Source organism: Rhincodon typus, chromosome 33 (genome assembly GCF_021869965.1).
Source record: "Rhincodon typus isolate 14 chromosome 33, sRhiTyp1.1, whole genome shotgun sequence".
In the NCBI taxonomy this organism is placed as follows: Eukaryota; Metazoa; Chordata; class Chondrichthyes; order Orectolobiformes; family Rhincodontidae; genus Rhincodon; species Rhincodon typus.
In genome coordinates this window covers 13,693,586-13,716,615 of record NC_063364.1, presented here as the reverse complement: position 1 = coordinate 13,716,615, position 23,030 = coordinate 13,693,586, and the positions used below count along the sequence as shown (strand labels likewise).

The following is a 23,030-nucleotide window of genomic DNA, read 5'->3' as shown; positions in this document are numbered from 1 at the left end:
AGGGTCTAGGCCCGAAACGTCAGCCTTCCTGCTCCTCTGATGCTGCTTGGCCTGCTGTGTTCATCCAGCTCTACACCTTGTTATCTCAGGCCTCACTGGATGATCCCTCAGTTATTTGATCTCTGACTACTGCTGTGATAATCCCCTTAATCAAAAATGCAACTTGCCCTCCCCTCTTTCCTCCACCTCTGTCCCGCCTAAAGCACCTGTACCCTGGCACATTAAGCTGCCAGTCCTGTCCCTCCCTTAGCCATGTTTCTGTAATGGCTATAATATCCCAGTCCCATGTACCTGTCCACACCGAGTTCATCGTCCTTACCTGTCAGCCCTCTTGCATTGAAATAGATGCAATTTAATCCAACAGGCATTCCTCGCTCCCTGTCCTGTTTCAGCCTGACATGTCTCTTCAACTTGCTATTTCTGATTACTGTAACTCCTTCCAGCCTCGCACTTGCCTCCCTGCTGTTGAGGATCCCATCCCCTGCCAATCTCGTTTAAACTATTTGTTGTGAATGCCAAGTATTGAGCCCTTCAAATTCTGAGGCATTTTTACCTCTTCTCTACAGCATCATTAATTTTCTATCACTGAAAATCAGTGTTCTGTCTGTGCAGCCTCCTAACATATTCCTGCAATTTCTAACTGTACATGCATGCCAGGAAACCACCTCCCTTAATCCCTGTAAGAATTGGAGAGGTAATTTATCTTTATATCATCCTTTGAATTTGATTTTTAATTGATTTAGTGTCACACTTGTTCATTCTGACCTGTTTAGTTCCAAATGTACTCAATACAAAAAGCTACCTCTGAAAGGGCTCCACTTATATCCTACTGATGTGTTGTTGGTTAACTCATCCAGTCTATTTGTTTTCACAGCTTCCTCATTTCTCTAAACTGTGTCATATTAAACCACACTGATTCTATTGTTTTAAATGAATCCAACACTCAAATCACACTGATTGTGGATCACTCTGTAGGGGCTATCCTCTGGGCTGCTATTACCCGAAATTACATTATGCTGTCTGGGTTGCAAATGGATACCAGGTCCAGCTGAGATAGATAAAACAAAGAACTGCAGATGCTGGAGATCAGAAACAAAAACAGAAATTGCTGATGAAACTTAGCGGGTCTGGCAGAATCTGTGGGAAGGAAGCAGAGTTAACGTGTCAAGTCTGGTGACTCTGAGATCCCAGATGGTGACAGATTAGTATGCTCAAGTCAGGACTCGGATGCTCCGTTCCTTTCCTTTCCTTTTTTTTCTCTCCATCTTTTTCCTCTTCTGCCAGTGGACTGGAGCGGAGTGGGGATGGTGGTCAGTGGCCCAGAGTGAAGAAGACTACTGGTCAGGAACCGGTGGAGCCCAGTCAGACCATGTGGAAGCTCTTTTAGAAAGACTTTTTTTTAAGCTGTATGCTTCGTATTTTCCTAACTTATACTATGCATATCTGTAATGTCGTGCAATTTTTTCTTTATTTTCTCTTTTTTTGTATGTTACATTGTATCTAGGTACTTTGTACCTAAGATGGTTTTGTGTGTTGGCAACATTAAATACTTTTCACTGTACTCCTGCTCTTTGTAACTTGCATATACGTGACAATAAACCTAATTCTAATTCATCAGAGCTTCATTCACCCATTTTGTGCCATCACCTGAGAAACATTCCCACACCTTCCAAAACTTGAAATATTTTCAGCGATGATCTGATTTACAGCTTTTGAAATGCAATGTTCATCCACGTGATTTCATGTTTCTGTGAATTGGAATGTCTTGTTACACGAGATTGAAATGTGAACCTTGAGGGAAGTGGATACCCAAAGACCAGGAAGTTGATGTGAAATGTGCTTCGAGAGCAGCTCAGTTAGAGAGAAGATTAAAAACAGTAAAGTTCTCAGGACGGCGAAGGAAGAAAAATCATTAGCGAACTTCATCCAGAAAAAGCAACAAGGTTGCACTGTCCACGCTCTAAGGCACAAGAATCTGCTGAAGCAGCTGACTGAAGGATGGTCAGAGTAACGTATACCAAGAGGGAGAAAGGGAATAATGATCTGATACAATGTGAACTGAAGTGGAAAACTTGAGGTGTGGGCAAATAAGCAGATCTGCCCCAATGCACATCACATTCTGTACCATCTCAATTATCTTTAAGTGAAATAATGGTATTGCTGCAACATGAGATCCATAGTTGCACATGATTAGTAGATACTGGTGTTAACAAGGTTCATTACAGTGTGCTGGTCAGGTAAAGTAAATCTCCACATGAATAGCCATCTGAGTACCAATTGTTAGCCTTTGCCACTTGAATAATGGCAGCATTTCGAAAACGGCTTTTCAAAAACAAGTCAATTGGCCTGTCAAACTACCTGCGGATCACTGTGCACCACATTCCAGTCAATCTACATTCTGCTCAAAGTTGATGTGATGCAATGCAATACACATATTTTCTGCTAATCCAAACTTTGGTTGAGCGCTGAAGCCAAACTGCCAGCTGTAAATTGCTAAGAAACCAAAACTATTTAGCAGGGCAGCGAAATACATACACTGTGGAAGCAAGGCATGGCTGCTCACTCACACAGAAAAAAGCCATAAATGTACTGTCCAAGTATGTACACTTCAAAGAAGCTTGAGATTTTACTTGTTTCTGTTTAAAAAGTCCCAAAATTTTAATTTGATTCAAGGCAGCAAACAATTTTTTTAATAAGTTGTGTAAATAAATATTTAATATTAACTTCAAAGTCAGAAGATGGACAATGAGCAATTTTTTACACTCAACTATTTTACACAAGACTCCCCTCACCAAAAGTCATTTTCATAGAATTCCTACAGTGTGGAAACGGGCCATTCAGCCCAACAAATCCACACTGCCCTCTGAAGAGCATCCCACCCAGACCCATTCCCCTAATTTCGTGTGTCTAACCCACCTAACCTACACATCCCTGAACACTACGGCAATTTAGCGTGGCCAATCCACCTAGCCTACACATCTTTGGACTGTGGGAGGAAACCGGAGCACCCATGGGGAGAATGTGCAAACTCCACACATACAATCGCCCGAGGCTGGAATCGAACCCGGGTCCCTGGTGCTGTGAGAGGCAGCAGTGCTAACCACTGAGCCACCATGCTGCCCTTTTGTTTCGAAAGATTGTTGTATAGTGAGGAAACAAGTCACCATGCCAAATTTTGTTGTTGAATGCAGTTAGAAAGATGCAATAAATAGGTGAAAACCAGTAATAGATCGACATGATGGCTGTGGTTGCCAATGGATGCCAGCAGAGGTAACTGGCTGAGTGGCCACATTGGCATCCAAACTCAGCACCAGTCAGCAGGTTATTGTTAAACAAATGCTGCTTGATGGCATTGTTAATGACCCTTTCCATTGCTTTACTGATGATTGAGAGTAAACGTTAGATGGGACAGTAATTGGCCAGGTTCTATTTGCCTTGCTTTACAATGAACAGGACATACCCGGGCAGTTTTCTACGGTGCCAGGTATATGCCTGTGTCATTGGAAGAGCTCATCTAGCATAGCGGCAGGTTCTAGAGCGTATGTGTTCAGGACTATTGCCGGAATGTTGTCAGGGCCCATACCCTTTTCAGTATCAAGTACTCCAGCCACTTCTAAATATCACGTGATGTGATTTTTGATTTCACAGTATGAATTAATGCAAACTAAAGGTGGGACAGTCTGCAGGTGCACAGATGCTGACATCACTGCATATAGAATATGCTAATGTTAGCAACACGTATATCTTATACATACATAGCCTACCTATAGATAGCTTCACATATTCTGAAGCCAATCACAGCTGACATCTCTAGCCCCATCTGCACAGGGGCATGAGGGTCAGTGGCCACTTTACCATTCAGACTAATTATTCTGTTGTTGAGGCAGTCCATGATGCAGTGGTTTTTGACAGAGAAGAATGTGAATCATTTAAGTTTCAATGGGACTTGGTGAGCCACAGTGTCACTACCATCTGAGGCAGTGGGGTGGGGGGAGGTGGGGCTTTATTGAGAAATAATGGGATCTATCTTGACTATATTTGATGTGTTCTTTTGAGTGTTCAATCACAGTTTGTCTGTTACCCATACCTGCCTCATAGATAGAAAAATACAGGTCGGAAACAGACCCTTTGGTCCAAACAATCCATGCCAACCCTAATCCCAAATTAAACTAGTCCCACCTGCCTGTGCTTAGCCCATATCCCTCCAAACATTTCTTATTCATGTACTTGCCTCAAAGTCTTTTAAACATTGTAACTGTACCTACATCAACCTCTTTCCTGGAAGTTCATTCCACACACTTACTGCTCTCTATGTAAAAATAAATTGCCCCTTCAGTTTAAAAAAGACATTTCTCCTCTCACCTTAAAAATATGCCCCCTGGCTTTGAACTCCCCCACCCCAAGAAAAAGACACCTGCCATTCACCTAATCTATATCCCTAATGATTTTATAAACTTCTAGAAGGTCACCTCTCAATTTCCAATGTTCCAGTTAAAATAGCGCCAGCCTATCCAGCCTCTCCTTATGACTCAAACCCTCCATTCCCAGCAACATCCTGGTAAATCTCTTCTGAACCATCTCCAGCTTACTATCTTTCCTATAATAGGGCGACCAGAACTGGGCACAGTACTCCAAACAAGACCTCACCAACATCCTGTATCACCTCAACATAATGTGCCAACTCCTATATTCAAAGGACCAAGCAATGAAAGCAAGCATGCCAAGTGCCTTTTTAACCGCCTTATCTACAACTCGTATTGATGCAAACTTCAAAGAATTATGTACCTGAACTCCTAGGTCTTTTTTGTTCTACAACACTGCCCAAGGCCCTACTTTTCATTGTACAAGTCTTGTCTTTGTTGGTTTTACCAAAATGCAACTCCTCGCATTTATCCAAATTAAACTCCATTTGCCACTCTTCAGCCCATTGACCAACTGATCAAGAGTCTTTGTAATCTTGGATAACCTTCTTCACTGTCCATTATACCACCAATCTTGGTGTCATCTGCAAACTTACTAACCATGCTTTCTATATTCTCATCTAAGCCATTTATATAAATGACAAACAAAAGTAGACCCAACACCAATTCCTGCAGAACACCGCTGGTCACAGGCCCACAGTCTAATAAAACAACCCTCCCCCTTCTCTCCCTGTCTCCTGCTGTTATGCCAATTTTGTATCCAATTGACAAGGTCACCCTGAATTCCATATGACCTAACTTTACTAATTAGTCTATTATGTGGAACATTGTCAAAGGCTTTTCTGAAGTCCAAGCTAACAATGTTAAGTTTGGGATGATAACGTAGAAGTTATATTTGTCTTTCACAATCTGAATTTTTTTTCAATAATTGTTGCATGTTTATTTAAGTTTTGTTTGAAAGAAACTAGTTATCTTTTGTTGACTAAAGAATCCTGGTTTCTAACATGAACCAGAAGCGTGTAATTGACCATGTTGCCATCACTCATTAATTCAGACTTTGTTATGACCAGTTCAGGAATGGGACTGGGAAAGTAATCAATTCACACCTCCAGGCTCAGTCATAATGGTTTTAAACTAATTGCCACTGAATAGAGAATCTGTAATTGCAGAAAGAGAGAGACTGAATGGAGAAATGAATTGGAGATATGTGAACAATAGAGCAGTTAGCTTAACATCAGAAGGAGACAAAAAATATTAGATTCATTACAGCAGGGCTTTTAGAAAATCATTATATATTTATGCAAGAACAACAGAGATTTTTGGAGGGACATCACGTTGGACAAATGTGTTAGAGATTGTTGAAGATGTAAGTAGCTAAATGGATTGGGAGGGACTGGCAGATATATTGTATTTGGACTTTTAAAAACCATTTGATAGGGTGTTATACTGGGGATATTTCACAAAATTAGAACTCAGAGTATACTTCAATGGGCTGAAAATTGGTCAGTGGAAAGAAAGCAAAGAATAGAAAATTAAAGAACAATTTTTCAATTTCCAGTTTGCCACTAGCAGAGTATGACAAGTGGTCGGTGGGGCTCAGCTATTTGCAAACTACTTTAAAGACTTGGTTGAGGGGACTTCAGTTAATGCATCCAACTCTCCTGGCAATAGTAACTTAAATGGGAAAACAAAGAGTGAGGGTAAGTATGGTTGGGTAAACGAGCAAGATCATGGCAAATGGAATAAATGGATCATGTGTGAAATTATAGGAAAAATAAAAAAGAATGACATTTTATGAGTGGTTGAAGACTAGGAAATGTTTGCATTCAGTGGGACTTCAGTATCCTAGGACAGGTATCACAAGAGCACTAGCCTTTCGGTTACGAAAGGGAATTAAAGGATCTGGGGCCAGTGAAAGAGGGTGGAGTCGAGGTAAAAGGTTAGCCATGATCTCAAGGGAAAGCACAGCAAGCTTGAAAGGCAAAGAGCCTACTTCTGCTCTGATTGCTTATTGTCCTGAAGAAATAAGAAAAGTGTAAAGGAATTATTGATGTGATTGATGGTAATCCATTCCCAATGCATTGTCTTTGTTACACAAAGATTTTTAACTATTTCTCCACTGAAATGGGCTCAATAAGCAATTCATAATGTAATTTCAAAAATCAATAAGAAATTCACATCCATTATGTTGAAAGTTGCTGCTTCCTGTATAGCTATGAATAAGGGAAGAACAATAGCGTATTATCAATGGTGTTTCTTAAAACTAGCACAATTTTTATCATTTAGCTTGGTGGAATCAGGGCAATCAGGCAACAGGAACAACCTATAAAATACACCAAGCCATTGTGCGCCACCCTAAACTGGGATTTATTTTGTTTCCTGAGCCCCCGCCTTGCCTCCGCCTCTCCTCCCGCCTAACTCTGGCCTTAACAGGAAACCAGTTCTGCATAAATGCCAGACAATTTCTGACCATCCCCTAACTAGCTGACAATCTCAGATTACCATTCCCACACTAATAGAATTCAACCATTATGTCAGCGAGGACAGGCTACTGCATTCCACCCATTGACTCTTCGTTATGATGCCAAAGTTAAAATTAAATTCAAATTAGTTTTGCTCAAGTTACAAATCTGATCATAGCTATTACGCTGTGAATATGTTATGCAGTTGGATAGTGTCCCAGAGCCATGGGATAATGAACTGCCTCCACACCAGCTCAAAAATTTAAATTCAGTTAATTCAATAAAAATCTAATCTCAGTTATGGTGACCTTAAAGCAACCAAATTGTCTCAAAAACACAATCTAGTCATTGGTGTTCTTTAGGGAATGCAACCTGATATCCTTATGCAAAAGCATGGGGCTAGCCTAAAGTTCCTCACTGCTTTTGGACAAGGCATTGCCATGGCAACCACAGCCTATTTGCCAACCAATCAGCACCTCCTTTTCCCTGTGGTTTAAATTGTAATCATTGGAAATTTGGCTTTCTTGCATTTGTCCTGATGGGTGCAAGACACAAAGGTTCAGAAACATGACACAATTTTTAGTAAAGGTAGTGGTTGTTGAAGGTCTCACCCAGAGGACATCTCTGCAGGAGTTTCTCTGGTTAGTGTCCTAGACCCAGGCATCTTCAGTTACTTCGTCAGTGACCTTCCCTTCATCTCAATTTTGCTTTAGTTTGCTCATGAGAAGCTTCTTGGCATGTGCTATTACATTTAAGATGCTATATAAATTATTACTGTGGAAATATCAGAAGTGCGGATGTCAATGAAGATTGCAGAATGTTCAATTCCATTCACAACTCCTCAGATAAATAAGCAGTCCCTATCCAGGACACGAACGGTATTGCAGACTTGGATGGATCGGAGAAGAATGTGTGCGTCATAGAAGTGCCAGGTAATGAACAAATCCAACAAGTGTCATTTGAATGACCTCTCCTCAACATTTAGTGGCATTAGCCTTACTGAAAGCCCCGTGTTCATGTGGATCACCAATGCTCAAAGAATTAACACGATAAACCATATAAATACTACAGCTACAAGAACAGATCAGATGCTGGGTATTCTGCAGCGTATAATCTACTTTTTGACTTCACAAAGCCAGTCCACTATCCAAGTCAGGGATGTGACAGAATACCCCCCACTTGACTGGATGAGTGCAGCTTCAATAACAGTCAAAAAGCTCTACGCCAAACAAAATTGCCCACTTGTGTGGCAGCCCGTTCCAGTACCTGCAACATTTAGTACCTCCACCACCAGTGCACAGGGGCAGCAGGGTGTAGCCATCTGCAAGATGCACTGCCACGACTCACCAAGGTTTCTTCAACAGCAACATCCAACCACGGGAACCAGCATCTGTCAAGAGACAGCCGGGAATGGTACTACCTGGCAGCTTCACTCAAGTCAAGTATGATGCTGGCTTGAAATTATATCACTATCAAATTCTGCAGCTCCTTTCCTAACAACGAGTGTACCTGTACCACAGTTTCAAGAAGGCATCCTGCCACCACCTTCTCAAAGGCAATGAGATTTGAACAATAAATGTGGATTCGCCAGCAATCCCTACATGTCCTGATTAAATAAAGAGAAACTTTTGTCGGGTATGGCCATCTTACTGAGAACTGAAGAGCCTTACTTATGTGTGTCCTTTAACAACTGAATGCTCAGATCATCTTCAGAGAGACAATTGAAAAGACAGGAACACTGGTTCAAGTCAAAGGGAGTCCTTAGGAACCTGGCTGTACTATTGTATCATTAGATTTAGGAAAGTTTGAGAACCTCCTCTAAAATTAAGGCACTCCAATGTTTTCAGGACTAACTAATACGACTGAACCAGTGAAGTTATCAACATAAACCTAAATGTATAAAAACATAATTGAATTTTTTTTTTGAGTCATGAATGAGAAATTACAGGGTTGCTGAATCCTAAAACAGTTGCTCTTGCCAAAATGGTAAAAAGTTAAAATCTAAAAATCTGAGGAGAGGTAAAAATCTAAAAAGTTAAGTATAATAGTTACCAAGCACGCATAGTTTTTTTAAAAAGAAATCCTACACTTGATGAAAGCATGTTCAAGTTTCAAATTTCATAATCAAGTGATTAGGTCATATTGAAGGGATAGGTAAAAAGTATTGTCTATTTTGGTCTCACAATACAGCCTGAGGTGCATATCAGCAAATTGTCCAGCCTCAGTCTGTGATTGAGGTTGTAGACTTGCTTGCCAAGCCAGTGTGTTTGATTGCAGACGTTTCGTCACCCTGCTAGGTAACATCGTCAGTGTGCCTCCGGTGAAGTGTTGGTGTTCTGTCCCACTTGTTATTGATATGCCTCGGTTTGTTGGGGGTGGTTGGCATTACTTCCGGTTCGGTTTCTCAGTGGTTTGTATATCAGGTCCAGTTCAATGTGTTTGCTGATGGAGTTCTGGTTGGAATGCCAGGCCTCCAGGAATTCCCTGACAAGTCTCTGTTTGGCTTGTGTTATTATGGATGTGTTGTCCCAGGCGAATGTGTGTCCTTCTTTGTCCGTGTGTATTGAGACCAGTGAGAATTGGTTGTGTCTCTTGGTGGCTAGTTGGTGTTCGTGTATCCTTATTGTTAGTCTTCTTCTATGTATTATTTCTCACAGTCCTTCCGCAGTATTTTGTTTATTACATTAGTTTTATCCTTTACGTTTGTCAGTAGCTGTCGCAGGGTGGTTGTTGGTTTTTGTGGGCTGCACTGATAACTAGGGGTCTGAGAAGTCTTGTGGTCATCTCTGGTATGTCTCCGATGTACGGTAGGGTGGCTAATGTATCTGGCCGTGTTGTGCCTTCTTGTTGTGGTCTATCGCGGAGGTAACAGAAGATTGTGCTTTTTGGGTATCTATTCCTTTTAAAAACTCCATATAAGTGCTCCTGTTCCGCTTTGCATAATTCCAGGTTGCTGTAGTGTGTTGTGGCTCCATTTGAATAATATCCTGGTGTAGCTCCGTTTATGGGTGTTGGGGTGGTTGCTGGTGTAATTAAGTATCTGGTCCGTACATGTGGTCTTTCTGTATACACTAGTCTGGAGTTCCCTGCTGTTCTTACGTTCTACCATTACGTCTGGGAAGGGTAGTCAGTTATTGTTCTCTTCTTCTTTCGTGAATTTTATCCCGGTGAGGACGCTGTTTATGTATTCATGGGTTTCTTCTAGTTTTGTGCATTTGATAATCACGAAGGTGTCATCTATGTAGTGGACCCAGAGTTTGGGTTGTATAGTTGGGAGCATTGTTCATTTTAACCTTTGCCTTACTGCTTCTGCGATCAGTCCTGACATTGGGGATCCCATTGATTTGTTTGAATATGCTGTCGTTGAAGGTGAAGTGGGTTGTGAGGCACAGATCCAGCAGTTTCAGGGGGCTGTCCTTGTTGATGTGGGGTGCCTGCTTTCCTGATTCGTCCAGCAGTGTGGCAATTGTCTCTTTGGCTAGGTCGATGTTTATGGATGTAAATAGTGCTGTTACGTTGAAGCATATCATCATCTCGTCGTCTTCTATTCTGGTGTCCTTGATGATGTAGAGGAATTCTTGGGAGGAGTGGATGAAGTGGGTAGTGTTGTCAACTGAGTATTTCAATTTCTGCTGTAGTTCTTTGGCAAGTCTATATGTTGGTCTGCCCGGTGGTGAGACAATGGGTCTGAGGGGAACCCCCCACCCCCGCCGCACCGCACCCCACATCCCCCCATCTCCCCGCCCCCGGTTTGTGCACCTTAAGTCAAGCACTCTGGAATATAAATAACAAGCAGGACACAACACCGACGCTTCACCAAAGGCGTACTGATGATGTTACCTAGCAGGATGATGAGACGTTTGCAACCAAACCCCACCGGCTCGTCGAGAATGTCTACAACCTCATCCACAACCCGAGCTACAAAATCTTCTCAAAAACTTCAGTCTGTGATTTTCTAACCAATTAAATTAATACATAAAATATTGTAGGCTGGGAATTTAACAATTGCCTGATCTGCACCCCAGCTGAGTACTGGATGAATCAAAAGTGAAAAGCTTCCTCGAGTTATTTGATCATTCTCAAAGAGGTCTTGACCGTTAAATTCCACTTACTCAGAAAGGTACATACAAACGCAATTTCAGTTTGCTGAAACAGCCAGTTACATTGGTGAATGCATAACTCATGCATTTTAAATGAGTTAGCTCTTCTGCTAGAATAACAAAGAAAGGGAGTTCAGATAACCATCCAAAATGTTCACGTTCTGGGATGCTATATATAATTTCAATTTCAATGTGTTTCAGCATTCTAGAGAATCCTCCTTGTCTGCTTTAATCATCATGGGCTGCAAAATCAATTTGTAACAAAACAGCCGAGAGAGATGCAGAAACAAAAACAGAACTTTCTAGAAAAGCTCAGCAGGTATGGCAGCATTGAGGAAGGGTCACTTGACCCAAAACGTTAACACTGATTTCTGTTCACAGATGCTGCCAAACCTGCTGAGCTTTTCCTGCAATTGCTGTTTTTGTTCCTGATTTACAGCATCCACAGTTCTTTCAGTTTTTATTTAGATAAATAGTACACATGACGTGCAGAGTGGCAAATTTAAAGTTGCTAAGTGACATTAGATTTAAAGAGCCAAGATTCCAAAATGATGCCATGGCAAGCCATTCAGGCATTCACAAGGTTTGTTCAAAGGTGCTGGGCAGAATTTTCTCCTCCTTGGTCCCACGAGAGTAATGACAAGTACAACAACAAACCAGGTGCGAACAATAAAGAAAAATCTGATTCTTAACATCAATTTCTTATTTCCCCCAATTTTCCCTCCAAAACTTAAATGATGATGTCAGAATCTCACCTTTGAGTGGTGGCTCTTTTATTTCCATGCATTTGCACCTCATTAAAGCCACAACTTACCTTATTTACCTCCCAATTACAATTCTCCTCTTCTCCACCAAACTAGACAGTGCAAGCTCCTGAAAGGTAAGGGACAACAAGAACCTTACGGGGCTGCAGCCCACTCAATGCCTGCCCCAGCCAGCATACAACTGCTTCTTCTGAATAATGTCCCTACATTGTCCATGGTTACTATCCTTCTCAACCCTTCAACAGTCAAATCACCAGCTTCAGAACATCCTCATGCCTGCTTTTGGACCAATACTGCCATCACCACAGACCTTCAACACTTTACTTTGCAACTGACACAGACTTATAACTTGCATATTTCTGACATTTCATTTGCATACAGGGACAGATACACACCTACACATGATGCTTTGGTGCTGACAGGGACATGTGAATCATATAGCTTCTCTCTTTCATTACCTTAAAGATCTTGGTCAGGTCAGGTCTACTTACTCCAATGTCTCTATATGTCCATCTTGTAACATGAAGATGAGAACTTTGTACAATACTCCAAGTATGAGCAACCCAAGGTTCAATAAAAGTTCAACGGGACTAACTTAACTTTTCAATAGCATCTCTCTGGAAAAATCCATGCATGATTTGGCTTTTTGGTTTACAGACCACCAATTGAGATGCGTCATTACTTGTAGCGATTTGTGAAGGTCTACCCATTTGTGCATTTATTTTGCTATCTAATGTGGATTCCTGATATCAAATAAATAACTTCTTTACTCATCCTCCTGAAATATAACATTGTAAACATACCTATACTGAAGTTTGTTTGCCAATACATGTCCATTTTGCAAGTTTATTAATATCCCCACCCTTCATGTTAGCTACAACAATCTGAGTTAGCCCAAATTCATTGACATCAAATATTAAAAAGGAAAACAATATTCTTCACTCACCAGCAGGTAGTTCAAAGTAGGTATCCAACAAGATTTTATGGGGCGTTGGATTTTTTGCACCACATATTTCGTCTCCTTTTGCAAGAACTTCAGAATTCAAAATCCACCAGGTCCCAGGTCCTTCCTAACAAAATATACGCACAACTTCACAAATCAGCTGATTAATTGCAAACTTTGCTTTGAAAACTGTTTACCTAGGAAAAGCACAAGGAATTAGATATGTAAAATGCTAGAGGCATTCAAATATGATTCAACGGCAGTGTTATGTCTGTATTATCTCAAATGTAAACATTTGTAGAATAAGGTACTTTATGTAGTCCTAAAGATGTTACAAGTGATACATTCCACAACATGTGAAAAGTTACAACGAACCGATGGAGATTCTTAAGCCTAAACACTTAACCTTTGTAATCTTTAATATCAAAGTTGCATCAATTTATTTCTTCAATTGGCAATATGTTCCTTTAATGTGACAAAAGCTGCGAGTTCCAATGCATGCTTTATTAAATCAATAAAGATAACAAAAATGGTAATTTAATCCTGTACACATGACAATGTTTGAGTGCTAAAATGAAACAAAGAACTGCAAATGCTGAAGATCTGAAACAGAAGCAGAAATTGCTGGAGAAACTCAGCAAGTCTGGCAGCATCAGGAGAGCGAAAGCAGAGTTAACATCAAGTCCAGTGACCCTTCTTCAGAACTCATTCTGAAGGAGGGTTACCGGACTTGAAACATTAATGCTCCTGTCTCTCCACAGACGCTGAGTTTCTCCAGCAATTTATGTTTTTGCACTACAATTGAAAAATTGGTTCAGGAATATCATGTAGCTATTGTTAGAGGACCCAAAATTGCTCCTATCTACACACAAACTGATTCTACGTTTTTTCTGAGTTAAAGACAGCTCTCACTAATGTAACAGCAACATCCTTAACAAACAAAGCTACCCCAAAACCATTTCCTAGATTCCTTACTTTTCAAAATGTCAGATATCCATCAGCATGTGGTTCTCATATTCAGTTCCCAACTATATGTCTACATTGCTGATTATGAATATATATATTGTACTATAGAATGTGTCTGTCAATACGAAAAGTTGAAGATGATTGAACATTGTTGTTCTGAAACAAACTTTTACCCCAACCTTTAGATTAGATTTCATCAATCCAAAGCCATTCCCACAAAAAGGAGATATATTGAGAATTTCATTATTGAAAAGTGTGTCTGAAATGTGTAACAGTTGTGCATATATATATATATTGTATACGTTCGCTCCCAACTTATATTCGCATTTATTTGTGGCTAGCAATTTTAAAGACTCAAGTCTGCAATTTTTTCATTGGCTTGATAGCATGGTGCAACAGTATGCTAAACTGAACAACCTTCTTGACAATCCACCTAAGAATGTTACAGAAAAGTAAGGCTTCCATCATATGGGAAACTAAATCACATAAACTGAAGCTTTGGGAAGGAAGTCAGTTCAATTAGAAGAATTCTAAAACATAAAAATGAAGTGAGAGAACCAGGTAGATAAAAGAAGCTATCACAGTTAGAGTTACAAAGAAATATTCTACCTTTACACCAAAGTAGGGTGTCTTACTCCAATGCAAAGGCCAAGATGCAGAAAGCAGCAGGTAGCTATTTATCTTTGCTCTTTTCATTGAATCATGTGCAATAAATCCTTTCGTAGAGTGAGAGGTAACATGTCATTTTCATCTTCAAAACCAAGCATTGTTAAAAAAAATTTCCAACATGTAAATGTTTAAAATTGAAAAACAACTCAATAGCCTAGTGTATCTCCACAGGTGTAACACTTGAGATTGGGAAGCAATAGTCCACAAAACTGTCTTTTATTCGCACACACTGATTTCTTCTTTCCTATTTTGAAATGAAATCAGTAATCCAGGTTACTGCAGAAGATATGCCATTTATGTAGTTATATTAGAATGAAGTGTTTGATGGGAGACAAAAGGAATCCAATAGATATTTCAGAAATAATTCATTTGATGCAACATATCATTGGAGGCTTGCTGCAGAATGGAAGTGCACAATGAGAAACAAGAGGTCATGGTTAATGGAATATTGCTCAGACTGGAGAGTCACTGTCCTGTGTACTTTTGCTGTCAGTTTATGATTGATGATTTGAACTTACAAATCTCAAAATGAACATTGACTAATGGCAGAAATACAAGTGGTCTAGACAATCTGTTTTTAAAAAAATACCATGAGAACCACATATGCATCAACAGAATTAGCAAAGAGTTGGCAGTCGCACTTTAATGCGGAGAACTGAAGTATGAGCTATCAACCTCTGAAAGGTCAAACAAAGCGTAGGAGCGTGCAGCCAGTAGAAAGATATTGAATGACACGGATAAGCAGAATCATTCGGGGAAGTTGAAGCATTATCTGCTGCTAGTGTTAAATAGTATTTTGGTTTCATAAGTGGGGGAAATTGGCACAAATGCAAAGAGGTTGTGATAAATTTGCACGAGACAATTATTAACTTGACCAATTAAGAAGGGGTGGAAGTTTTAGACTCTCGTTTACTAATTCCTTCACAGTGAGAAGAAAATGTTTTCATCGCTCCTGGCAATACTGCAAACCAGCTGATACCACAGCTTTTTGTGTGAAACAAACTGGCATAGATCAATACACAGTCATGAGTGACCAAATCATTGTTAAAACAGCAATGAAATTTTAGATTTTGTCACCTCACACAGATTCATCATTATTTGCTTCTAGAACTACATTTCACTTTTACTCGAACACCAATTAGTATTGCTAATGTTTGAAATTTAGGAATCACAGTTTGGCCAAAAATTATATTTTCAAGACAATTTGAAGGCTAAAATTATTTTTAAAGTCACCGTTATAAAACACTTCACACAACCACAGTACAGCTAACTCATTTGCAAATAATGACATACATTTGAAATGTAGTCACGACTTTAATGTAGGATTCCAAGAGCTCCCATATACAGTAATGTGATAATGATCAATTCAATTAATTACTTTAATGATGTTGATCAAGGGGTTAAATTTTACTCAGATACCAGGAATAACTCCCATTTTCTTTCTCTTCTTCAAAATGCTGCTATAGGATATCTGAGAAAGCATACGGGGCCATTTAACATCTCATCTGAAAGACAGCATCTCTGATGATATTGCACGCAACAGTCTAGGAATTGTGCTCAAGTTTTCAAAAGAAACCTGAACCCATAACTTTTTGGCTTAGAGGCCAGCGCTCTACCAATGAAGCCAATGGCTGACAAAAGTGGTGAGAATTTATTCACGGAAAGCATATCCACTTACAGAAAGTTTAAAATCAGACCCAAATGTCAGGTAATGTATATATATTTAGCCAACTGATTGGTAGTTCATTAGCTGCATATTTCATTGTATAATACAATTTCAGTGCTAAACTGAGATAATTTAATAAAGAGCTTTAGAACCAGACATAAGTTAATTCAACATAGTACTTGCCAATTTTAGTTCATTTTTATTTAATAGAAATAGAATGGTCTGTTTTTGCCCATTATAGATAGCTGTAGAAATCATAGAGCAAATACATTTCTAACGACTTCTTAAATGTTATGAGGGTTTCTGTCCCTAATACCCTTACAGGCAGTGAGTTCAAAATTCCCACCACCCTCAGTGATTTTTTTTTCTTTTTCACTTCCCCTTTAAATCTCCTCCGCCTTTCCTTAAATCTATGTCCCGGGTCAATGGTCCCTCCACCAACGGGAAGGTTTCTTCCAGTCTACCCTAACTATGCCCTCATAATATAATATATCAAATTATACATCAAAATTGTTGGTTTATCAGTTTGAAAGGCCATCACATTGGAGGATTAAGAATGGTGTAACTTTTTTTATTCTTTCAACGGATATGGGCATTGCTGGCTGGATCAGCATTGGTTGCCCTTGTCCAATTGCCCTTGAACTGAGTGGTCTGTAAGACCATTTCAGAGACCTGTTAAGAATCAGTCACATTGCTGTGGGTCTGTAGTCATTGTAGGGCTGTCCTTACTTGCTATGGCCTAAGAGGCATTCGTGAACCAGACTTGTTTGCTCAAAATGATAACTGGTAATGGTTTAATGGTCAGTATTACTGATCCAAAGAATCAATTCCCAGATTTTAGATTTTTTTTCTTTACCCTAAATCACCCTATTCCAAGACATTAAAACACACCTCTGGAGCAGGTGGGGCCTGAACCTGGGACTCCTGGCTCAGGGTTAAAGACTTGGAATGGAATGCAAAGGCCATCAGCTGTCATGGTGAGACTTGAATCCATGACCCACAGCATTAGACAGGACCCTCTGGATTAAGCAACCAGTGGCAATACCATTACATCACCATCTCCACCTTCTAGATAGAAATATTGGGATAAATTAGAGAAAATGCTCAAAAAAAGTCAAATTTCTAGAAACTGTTACCTAAAATAATCATACCAAGATGCAGATTGATGGCCTTTCAAACTGATTAACCAACAGTTTTGATGTATAATTTGATATATTAAATTAGGAGGGGCATAGATAGGGTAGACTGGAAGAAACAAAAATGAAGTTGCTGGAAAAGCTCAGCAGGTCTGGCAGCATCGGTGAAGAAAAAAAATCAGAGTTAACACTGCGGGTCCAGTGACCCTTCCTCAGAACCTCAGACCAGCCGAGCTTTTCCAGCAGCTTGGTTTTTGTTCCTGATTTACAGCATCTGCAGTTCTTTCAGTTTTTATTTAGACAGGAAGAAACCTTTCCCCTTGGTGAAGGGACCATTGACCCAGGACACAGATTTAAGGAAAGGCATCGGAAGTTTAAAGGGGAAGTGAATAAGGAAAAAAAAATCACTTAGAGGGTGGTGGGAATCTTGAACTCACTGCCTCTAAGGGTAGTAGGAACAGAAACCCTCATAACATTTAGGTAGTCTTTAGATGTGTACTCACAAAGCCAAGGGATACAAGGCTATGGGCCAAGTGCTAGAAAAAAGGATTAGAAGAGTTAGGTGCAGATTTTTGACCAGTGCAGATGTGATGGGCCAATGGGTCTTTTTTCTGTGCTGTAGATCTCTATGACTCTAAAATTGATTGCACAATTGATAATAAGCAAATGCTACAAAGCAGATTTTTCCTTCTTGGAAAGCAGGAATCTCATGATAAAAATAGAACATGCTGGAGAAACTCAGCTGAAGAAGAATCATATCGGACTCAAAACATGACCTGTTCCTCTTTCAACAGATGCTGCCAGACCTGCTGAGTTTCTCCAACACTTTTGGTTTTTATTTCAAGTTTTCACCATCTGCAGTATTTTACTTTCCCCTATGGATCACCGATACAATAGAACAAGATGCATAATTCTCAAGTACAGAAGGCACAAATCTCTCAAGCTTGACTTGCACCCATCTGCTAACGTAAATATCTATCACTTTCACCACCAACACAGCAGTGTGGACCATTTACAAGATACAAATCCCTTTCACAAATCTGCAAAAGACATCTTCGGAGTCAGTCATTACGCTCACCTTTTTGGCCACAAAGACACTTGAAACATCAGAAAGAAAATTTCTAAGATGCATGAGAAGCTTGTTGAATTATGGTCTATCTGCGGTATGCTTGTTTTGTTTGCCTGTTTGTGTGTGCAATAACTGAATTCTGCCAACTCAGATTATGCAGAACTTAATATCTCTCTCCTGGTGAGTTTGGTGGCAGAGCAGGCGTTCAATTGGGCAGGAGGGTGATCATCAGGAACAGTGCTGCTGCCCCGATTAGCCTACACCACTAAATTAAGTTGCAACAAAAAAAAGTTGGAGCTAAGGACCTGGGTTCAATTCCACCCTCCAGCAACTGTATGTGTGGAGTTTACATTTTGCCCTGTGTCTGCGTGGGTTTCCTTCCACAGTCCAAAGATGTGCAGGTTAGGTGGTTTGGCCATGACAAATTGTCCATAATGTCTAGGGATGTGCAGGCTGGATGGATTAGCCATGGGAAATGCAGGGTTACAGGGATAGGGTAGGGAAGTGGTCTGGGTGGGATGCTCTTCAGGGGGTCAGTGTGGACTCAATGGGCCAAATGGCCTGCTTCCATACTGTAGGGATTCTATGAATTCCTGAAATGGAACTTGAACCCACAATCTTAAATTTCAACTACAAGCCAGTCCTCAATTAAATAAAAATCAAACTTACGTCAGTTGCGTGTTCAATTTTTTTGAGTGGAATCCATACAGTTCCCAGAAGCGTGTCCCATATCAAACCTTTGTCCCATACTTCAACAACAAGGCCCTTCCTCAAATCATTTATTTCACTGTAAGAGAAATGCAACTTTCTTAAATTGTGTGGATATAACATAAGTCATTTTGTCATTAATTGACCAGTTTCCTTTCAATAAGTAGAAAGAAAATACAAAATTATAAATAACAGATACTTGAGCGTTAGTAATTAGTCTTTTATTGTTATAAGGAACATCATCAGCCCAAAATAATCTTTGTCTTACCAAAAAAACTACAAAGAAAAGAAACAAAGGGAAATTTTCTCATATCTATTGCTAACAAGAACTGTAATGAGGAAAATTTAAATTATGAAAAGATTACATAATAATCAGATTAATTTGTCGGATACCTTACAATCCACCAACATGCTTCAAAATCCTAGTGCATTTAACTCCTTTGCAAAACTTTAAGCAGCGACTGAGCGAAGTATTTTCTGTATTCGGACCCCGGACTACGGCACAGTGCATTGTGTTGTTGCAGTGGTGCACAAAGATAAGTAAACCATGGATGTTGACAGGGCCTCGGATATTATCTACGTGGAATAACATCTTTTCAAGCCAATTTTAGCTTAGTTTACTCACCCTGGGACAACTGGCATTCAATCCGGAGGCAGGAGTTCTAGCCAGTGCTTTAGAACCACAAAAGGGGATGCGTACATTGGCCTAGCTCACAAAAGGATTCCAGTGGCAGTGAATCGAAGGACCTCAAGGCACAGTGTTAGCCTATATTCCACGGTTCAAAAGTCTCCTTAGCAAAAGTTTTAGTTGGTCAACAGTGCTTACTGAAATGACTGGCTGACTGTATCACAGAGAATGTTTACAGCACATCAGGAAGTTGTGTTAAAGCCTTTTGAAACAAATATTTTAAACATATTTAACATACATCACCACTTATTCCTGGAAGCAAATGACATGGATAAAATAGGGACAGATTTCTGCAGTTCTTCCTGGATTTTGGTAGTATTCAGACAATGTCGTTGTGCATGCATCCAACTCTTACATCCACCACAAGATGGGTGAACTAACTGATATAGCTGGAGACAATATTCTGTTACCCAAAGAGATGGAATTGTTAGAATTCACTGTGCTAGTGTCCTGCACTGTGAGACAGAATTTGTTTTTTCAGAGTAAAACAAACTATTGCAGCGAATATAGTTGCCTGTGACAAAGCAGCTTTGAGGAGCATAAAATCATATTTAGTACCATCCACAGGGTTTCCAAGGAAACTGAATAGTGTATGCAGTTATAATCTGTCTCATCAGCATGTCTGTGTAAGCTCATAACAGCTTAAATGAATGTTAAGGGGTATTTTATGGGAAGAGTGTGAGATAGGTGAAGAGGTATGGTAAGGATATTCCAGAGTTTACGGCTTAGGCAACTGAAGGAATGGCTTCCCAATGCCACAGTGATTAAAACTGGGGATGCTCGACAAGCTGGAATTAGAGGACCATGTCCACAATTCTGGCAACTACCTACTTTCCATCAGATTCTGCATCATTGTCAAGCCAACATTTGCATCCTGTGGCCCAGTAAATCCAACACCAGTCACACAGCCAAGACAAGGCTGCCTTCACACATAGAGACTGCTGGCTGGCTCTTTATCTCCACCAATACTACCACAATCTTTTGCCAAGTACAGTTTATAAGACACTTCAGGTTGTAAAGATCGTTGATACCGTACTAAACCAAAACCAACATTCTGTGGGAGTGCTGGAGATCAGAAACTAAAACAGCAAGTGCTGGAGAACCTCAGCAGGTCAGGTAATATTCCGAACAGGATTAATTCTGATACAAAACCTGATCTCTGTTTCTCTCTCCACAGATGCTCCAGAACTGCTGAGTTTCTGCAGCGCTTTCTGTTTCAATATCTGTACCAAATGCTTCCTTCAATCCCACTCTTTTCCAAGCCAGCAGTGAGTAAAGAATAGCCAGTGAACTATCCATAGGCACCAGTCAATTACAGTTCCCTCAACTAATGCCCACTGGTAGCAGCTGGTTGAACAATTAAAATGTTGAATCGACTTAACAGTGAAGCACACCGGGAAATAAACAATGAAATCAGCAAGCAGTTGCAAGATGCAATTATCAAGACAACACCATATGCACTTTTCCAAAGTCTCACAGACTCTACTGAAGTTATAGAAGACTGGGAGAAACAAGTTGGAATTTTTCCCTATGTATGCTTTTAAAACCTATACTTGGCCATCTCCTGCCCAGCACTCAGATAAAAATCTGTTATACAGCATTTACAAAACCTGCTGGAAACAATTTGCACATTTTGATGGCTTCAGGCTACAGTTTTAATGCCACACTCAAATGTAGACCAATGTTAGAATGGCAAGCTCGCTCACAAGTCTCTTTCCAATCCAATTCTCATGTACATTTAAACCAATGCAGAGAGAGAGAGATTATTAAAAAGGATGTCTCATACTGCTCAAGTTCAAAATCAAGTCCTGTGTAATTGCAACGTGAGGGGGTTGGATTTTTTTTTTTTTTTAAAAAAGATTGCAGGATGCTCTTGCCACTCCATCAATTTGAATATTCAACTTTGCAGCTAAATAAAAGCAAATGTTGCCTCACTAGTTTCACAAACTGACTTCAAAGGAAAGTCTGTGATACTTGTACAGGACGTTGATGAGGCTTCTTCTGGGAGTACTGTGTCCAGTCTGGTCCCCCCGTTATAGGATGGATATTATCAAGCTAGATACGGTTCAGAAAAGATTTACCAGGATGTTGCCAGGAATGGAGGGTTTGAGTTACAAGGAGAGGCTGGATAAGCTGGGACCTTTTTTTATTGGAGCATAGGAAGTTGGGGGGTGATCTTCCAGAAGTTTATAAAATCATGGGAGTATAGATAAGGTGAAGGGTAGGTGTCTTTTCCCTAGGGTAGGGGATTTCAAGACAAGAGGGCATACTTTTTAAGGTGAGAGCAGAAAGATTTAAAAAAAAGATATGAGGGGCAACTTTTATTTTTACACAGAGTGGTTTGTGTGTGGAATGAATTTCCAGAAGAAGTGGTAGATGTGGGTACCATCACAAATTTTAAAAGACATTTGGAAAAGTTCACGAATAAGAAATGTTTGGAGAGATATGGTCCAAGCACAGGCAGATGGGACTAGTTTATTCGGGATTATGGTCAGCATGGACTGGTTGGACCAAAGGTTTCATGCTGTATGATTCTACAACTCTACATATGAGTACGATATGATCAGCAGCTTCTTGCAGAAGAAATGCAAGTTATGGCACATGACATCACTCGAGTCTTGCCAACCATGTTCATAGCTTATCACCTGAAACTTTAGTGCAGCGTAACTAAGGCCTTCACCTGTCTGCTGCATGTTGATGTGATAAGGTATGTTAGAACAATAAAAAACATTTTTAACTTACAACATGTAATCTTGTTCCCAGCAGGGTTCATTTCCTCGTCTAGTCACTGTAGTACTTCTCAAATTTTGAACCTTCAGAACCACATATGTGTTAAATTTGTCTGGAAAATGAAAAAAACATTAGTTGCACTACACTGTAAAATTATTCTGCCATATTTGATTACATAGAATGTTAAAAATGTACAATCAAACTTCCTGTGGTGTTCACAAAGATGAAAAATAAAGGAAGTAACCAAACCAGTCATGCTCCCTTAAGAGTCAGAGATTCCCACTGTGAAGGGTTGAGATATGGACAAAAGATCAGAGTTAATGTTTCAGGTCAACGACCTTTCATCTGTTTCTTCTCTACCGATGCTCCCTGACCTAGAATCACAGAGATATACAGCACAGAAATAGACCCTTCGGTCCAACTCGTCCATGCCAGCCAGATATCCTAAATTAATCCTGTCCCATTTGCCAGTATTTGGCCCATATCCTTCTAAACCCTTCCTTTTCATGTACCCATACAGATGCCTTTTAAATGTTGTAATTGTACCAACCTCCATCACTTGCTCCATCATTCCATACAGGCACCACTTTCTGCATGAAAATGTTGCCCCTTAGGTCTCTTTTAACTCTTTCTCTTCTCACCTTAAACCAATGCCCTTTAGATTTGGAATCCCCCACCCCAGGGAAAAGACTTTTACTATTTACCCTA

General features: G+C 40.0%; 1 protein-coding gene across 2 annotated transcripts in view; it reads right to left on the bottom strand.

Annotated features, from left to right (window-relative positions):
• The window catches only part of LOC109926673 (protein unc-13 homolog C-like), a 537,669-nt gene that overhangs the window by 465,361 nt on the left and 49,278 nt on the right, over positions 1 to 23,030 (bottom strand). For both annotated transcript variants that reach the window (XM_048616076.1, XM_048616075.1), the window contains exons 3-5: positions 22,335 to 22,434; positions 18,866 to 18,983; positions 12,694 to 12,817 (exon numbers count right to left, since the gene is read on the bottom strand). In XM_048616076.1, coding sequence (XP_048472033.1) covers positions 12,694 to 12,817; positions 18,866 to 18,983; positions 22,335 to 22,339 — 247 coding nt within the window. In that variant the 5' untranslated portion in view covers positions 22,340 to 22,434. The remainder of the gene's footprint in view (positions 1 to 12,693; positions 12,818 to 18,865; positions 18,984 to 22,334; positions 22,435 to 23,030) is intronic.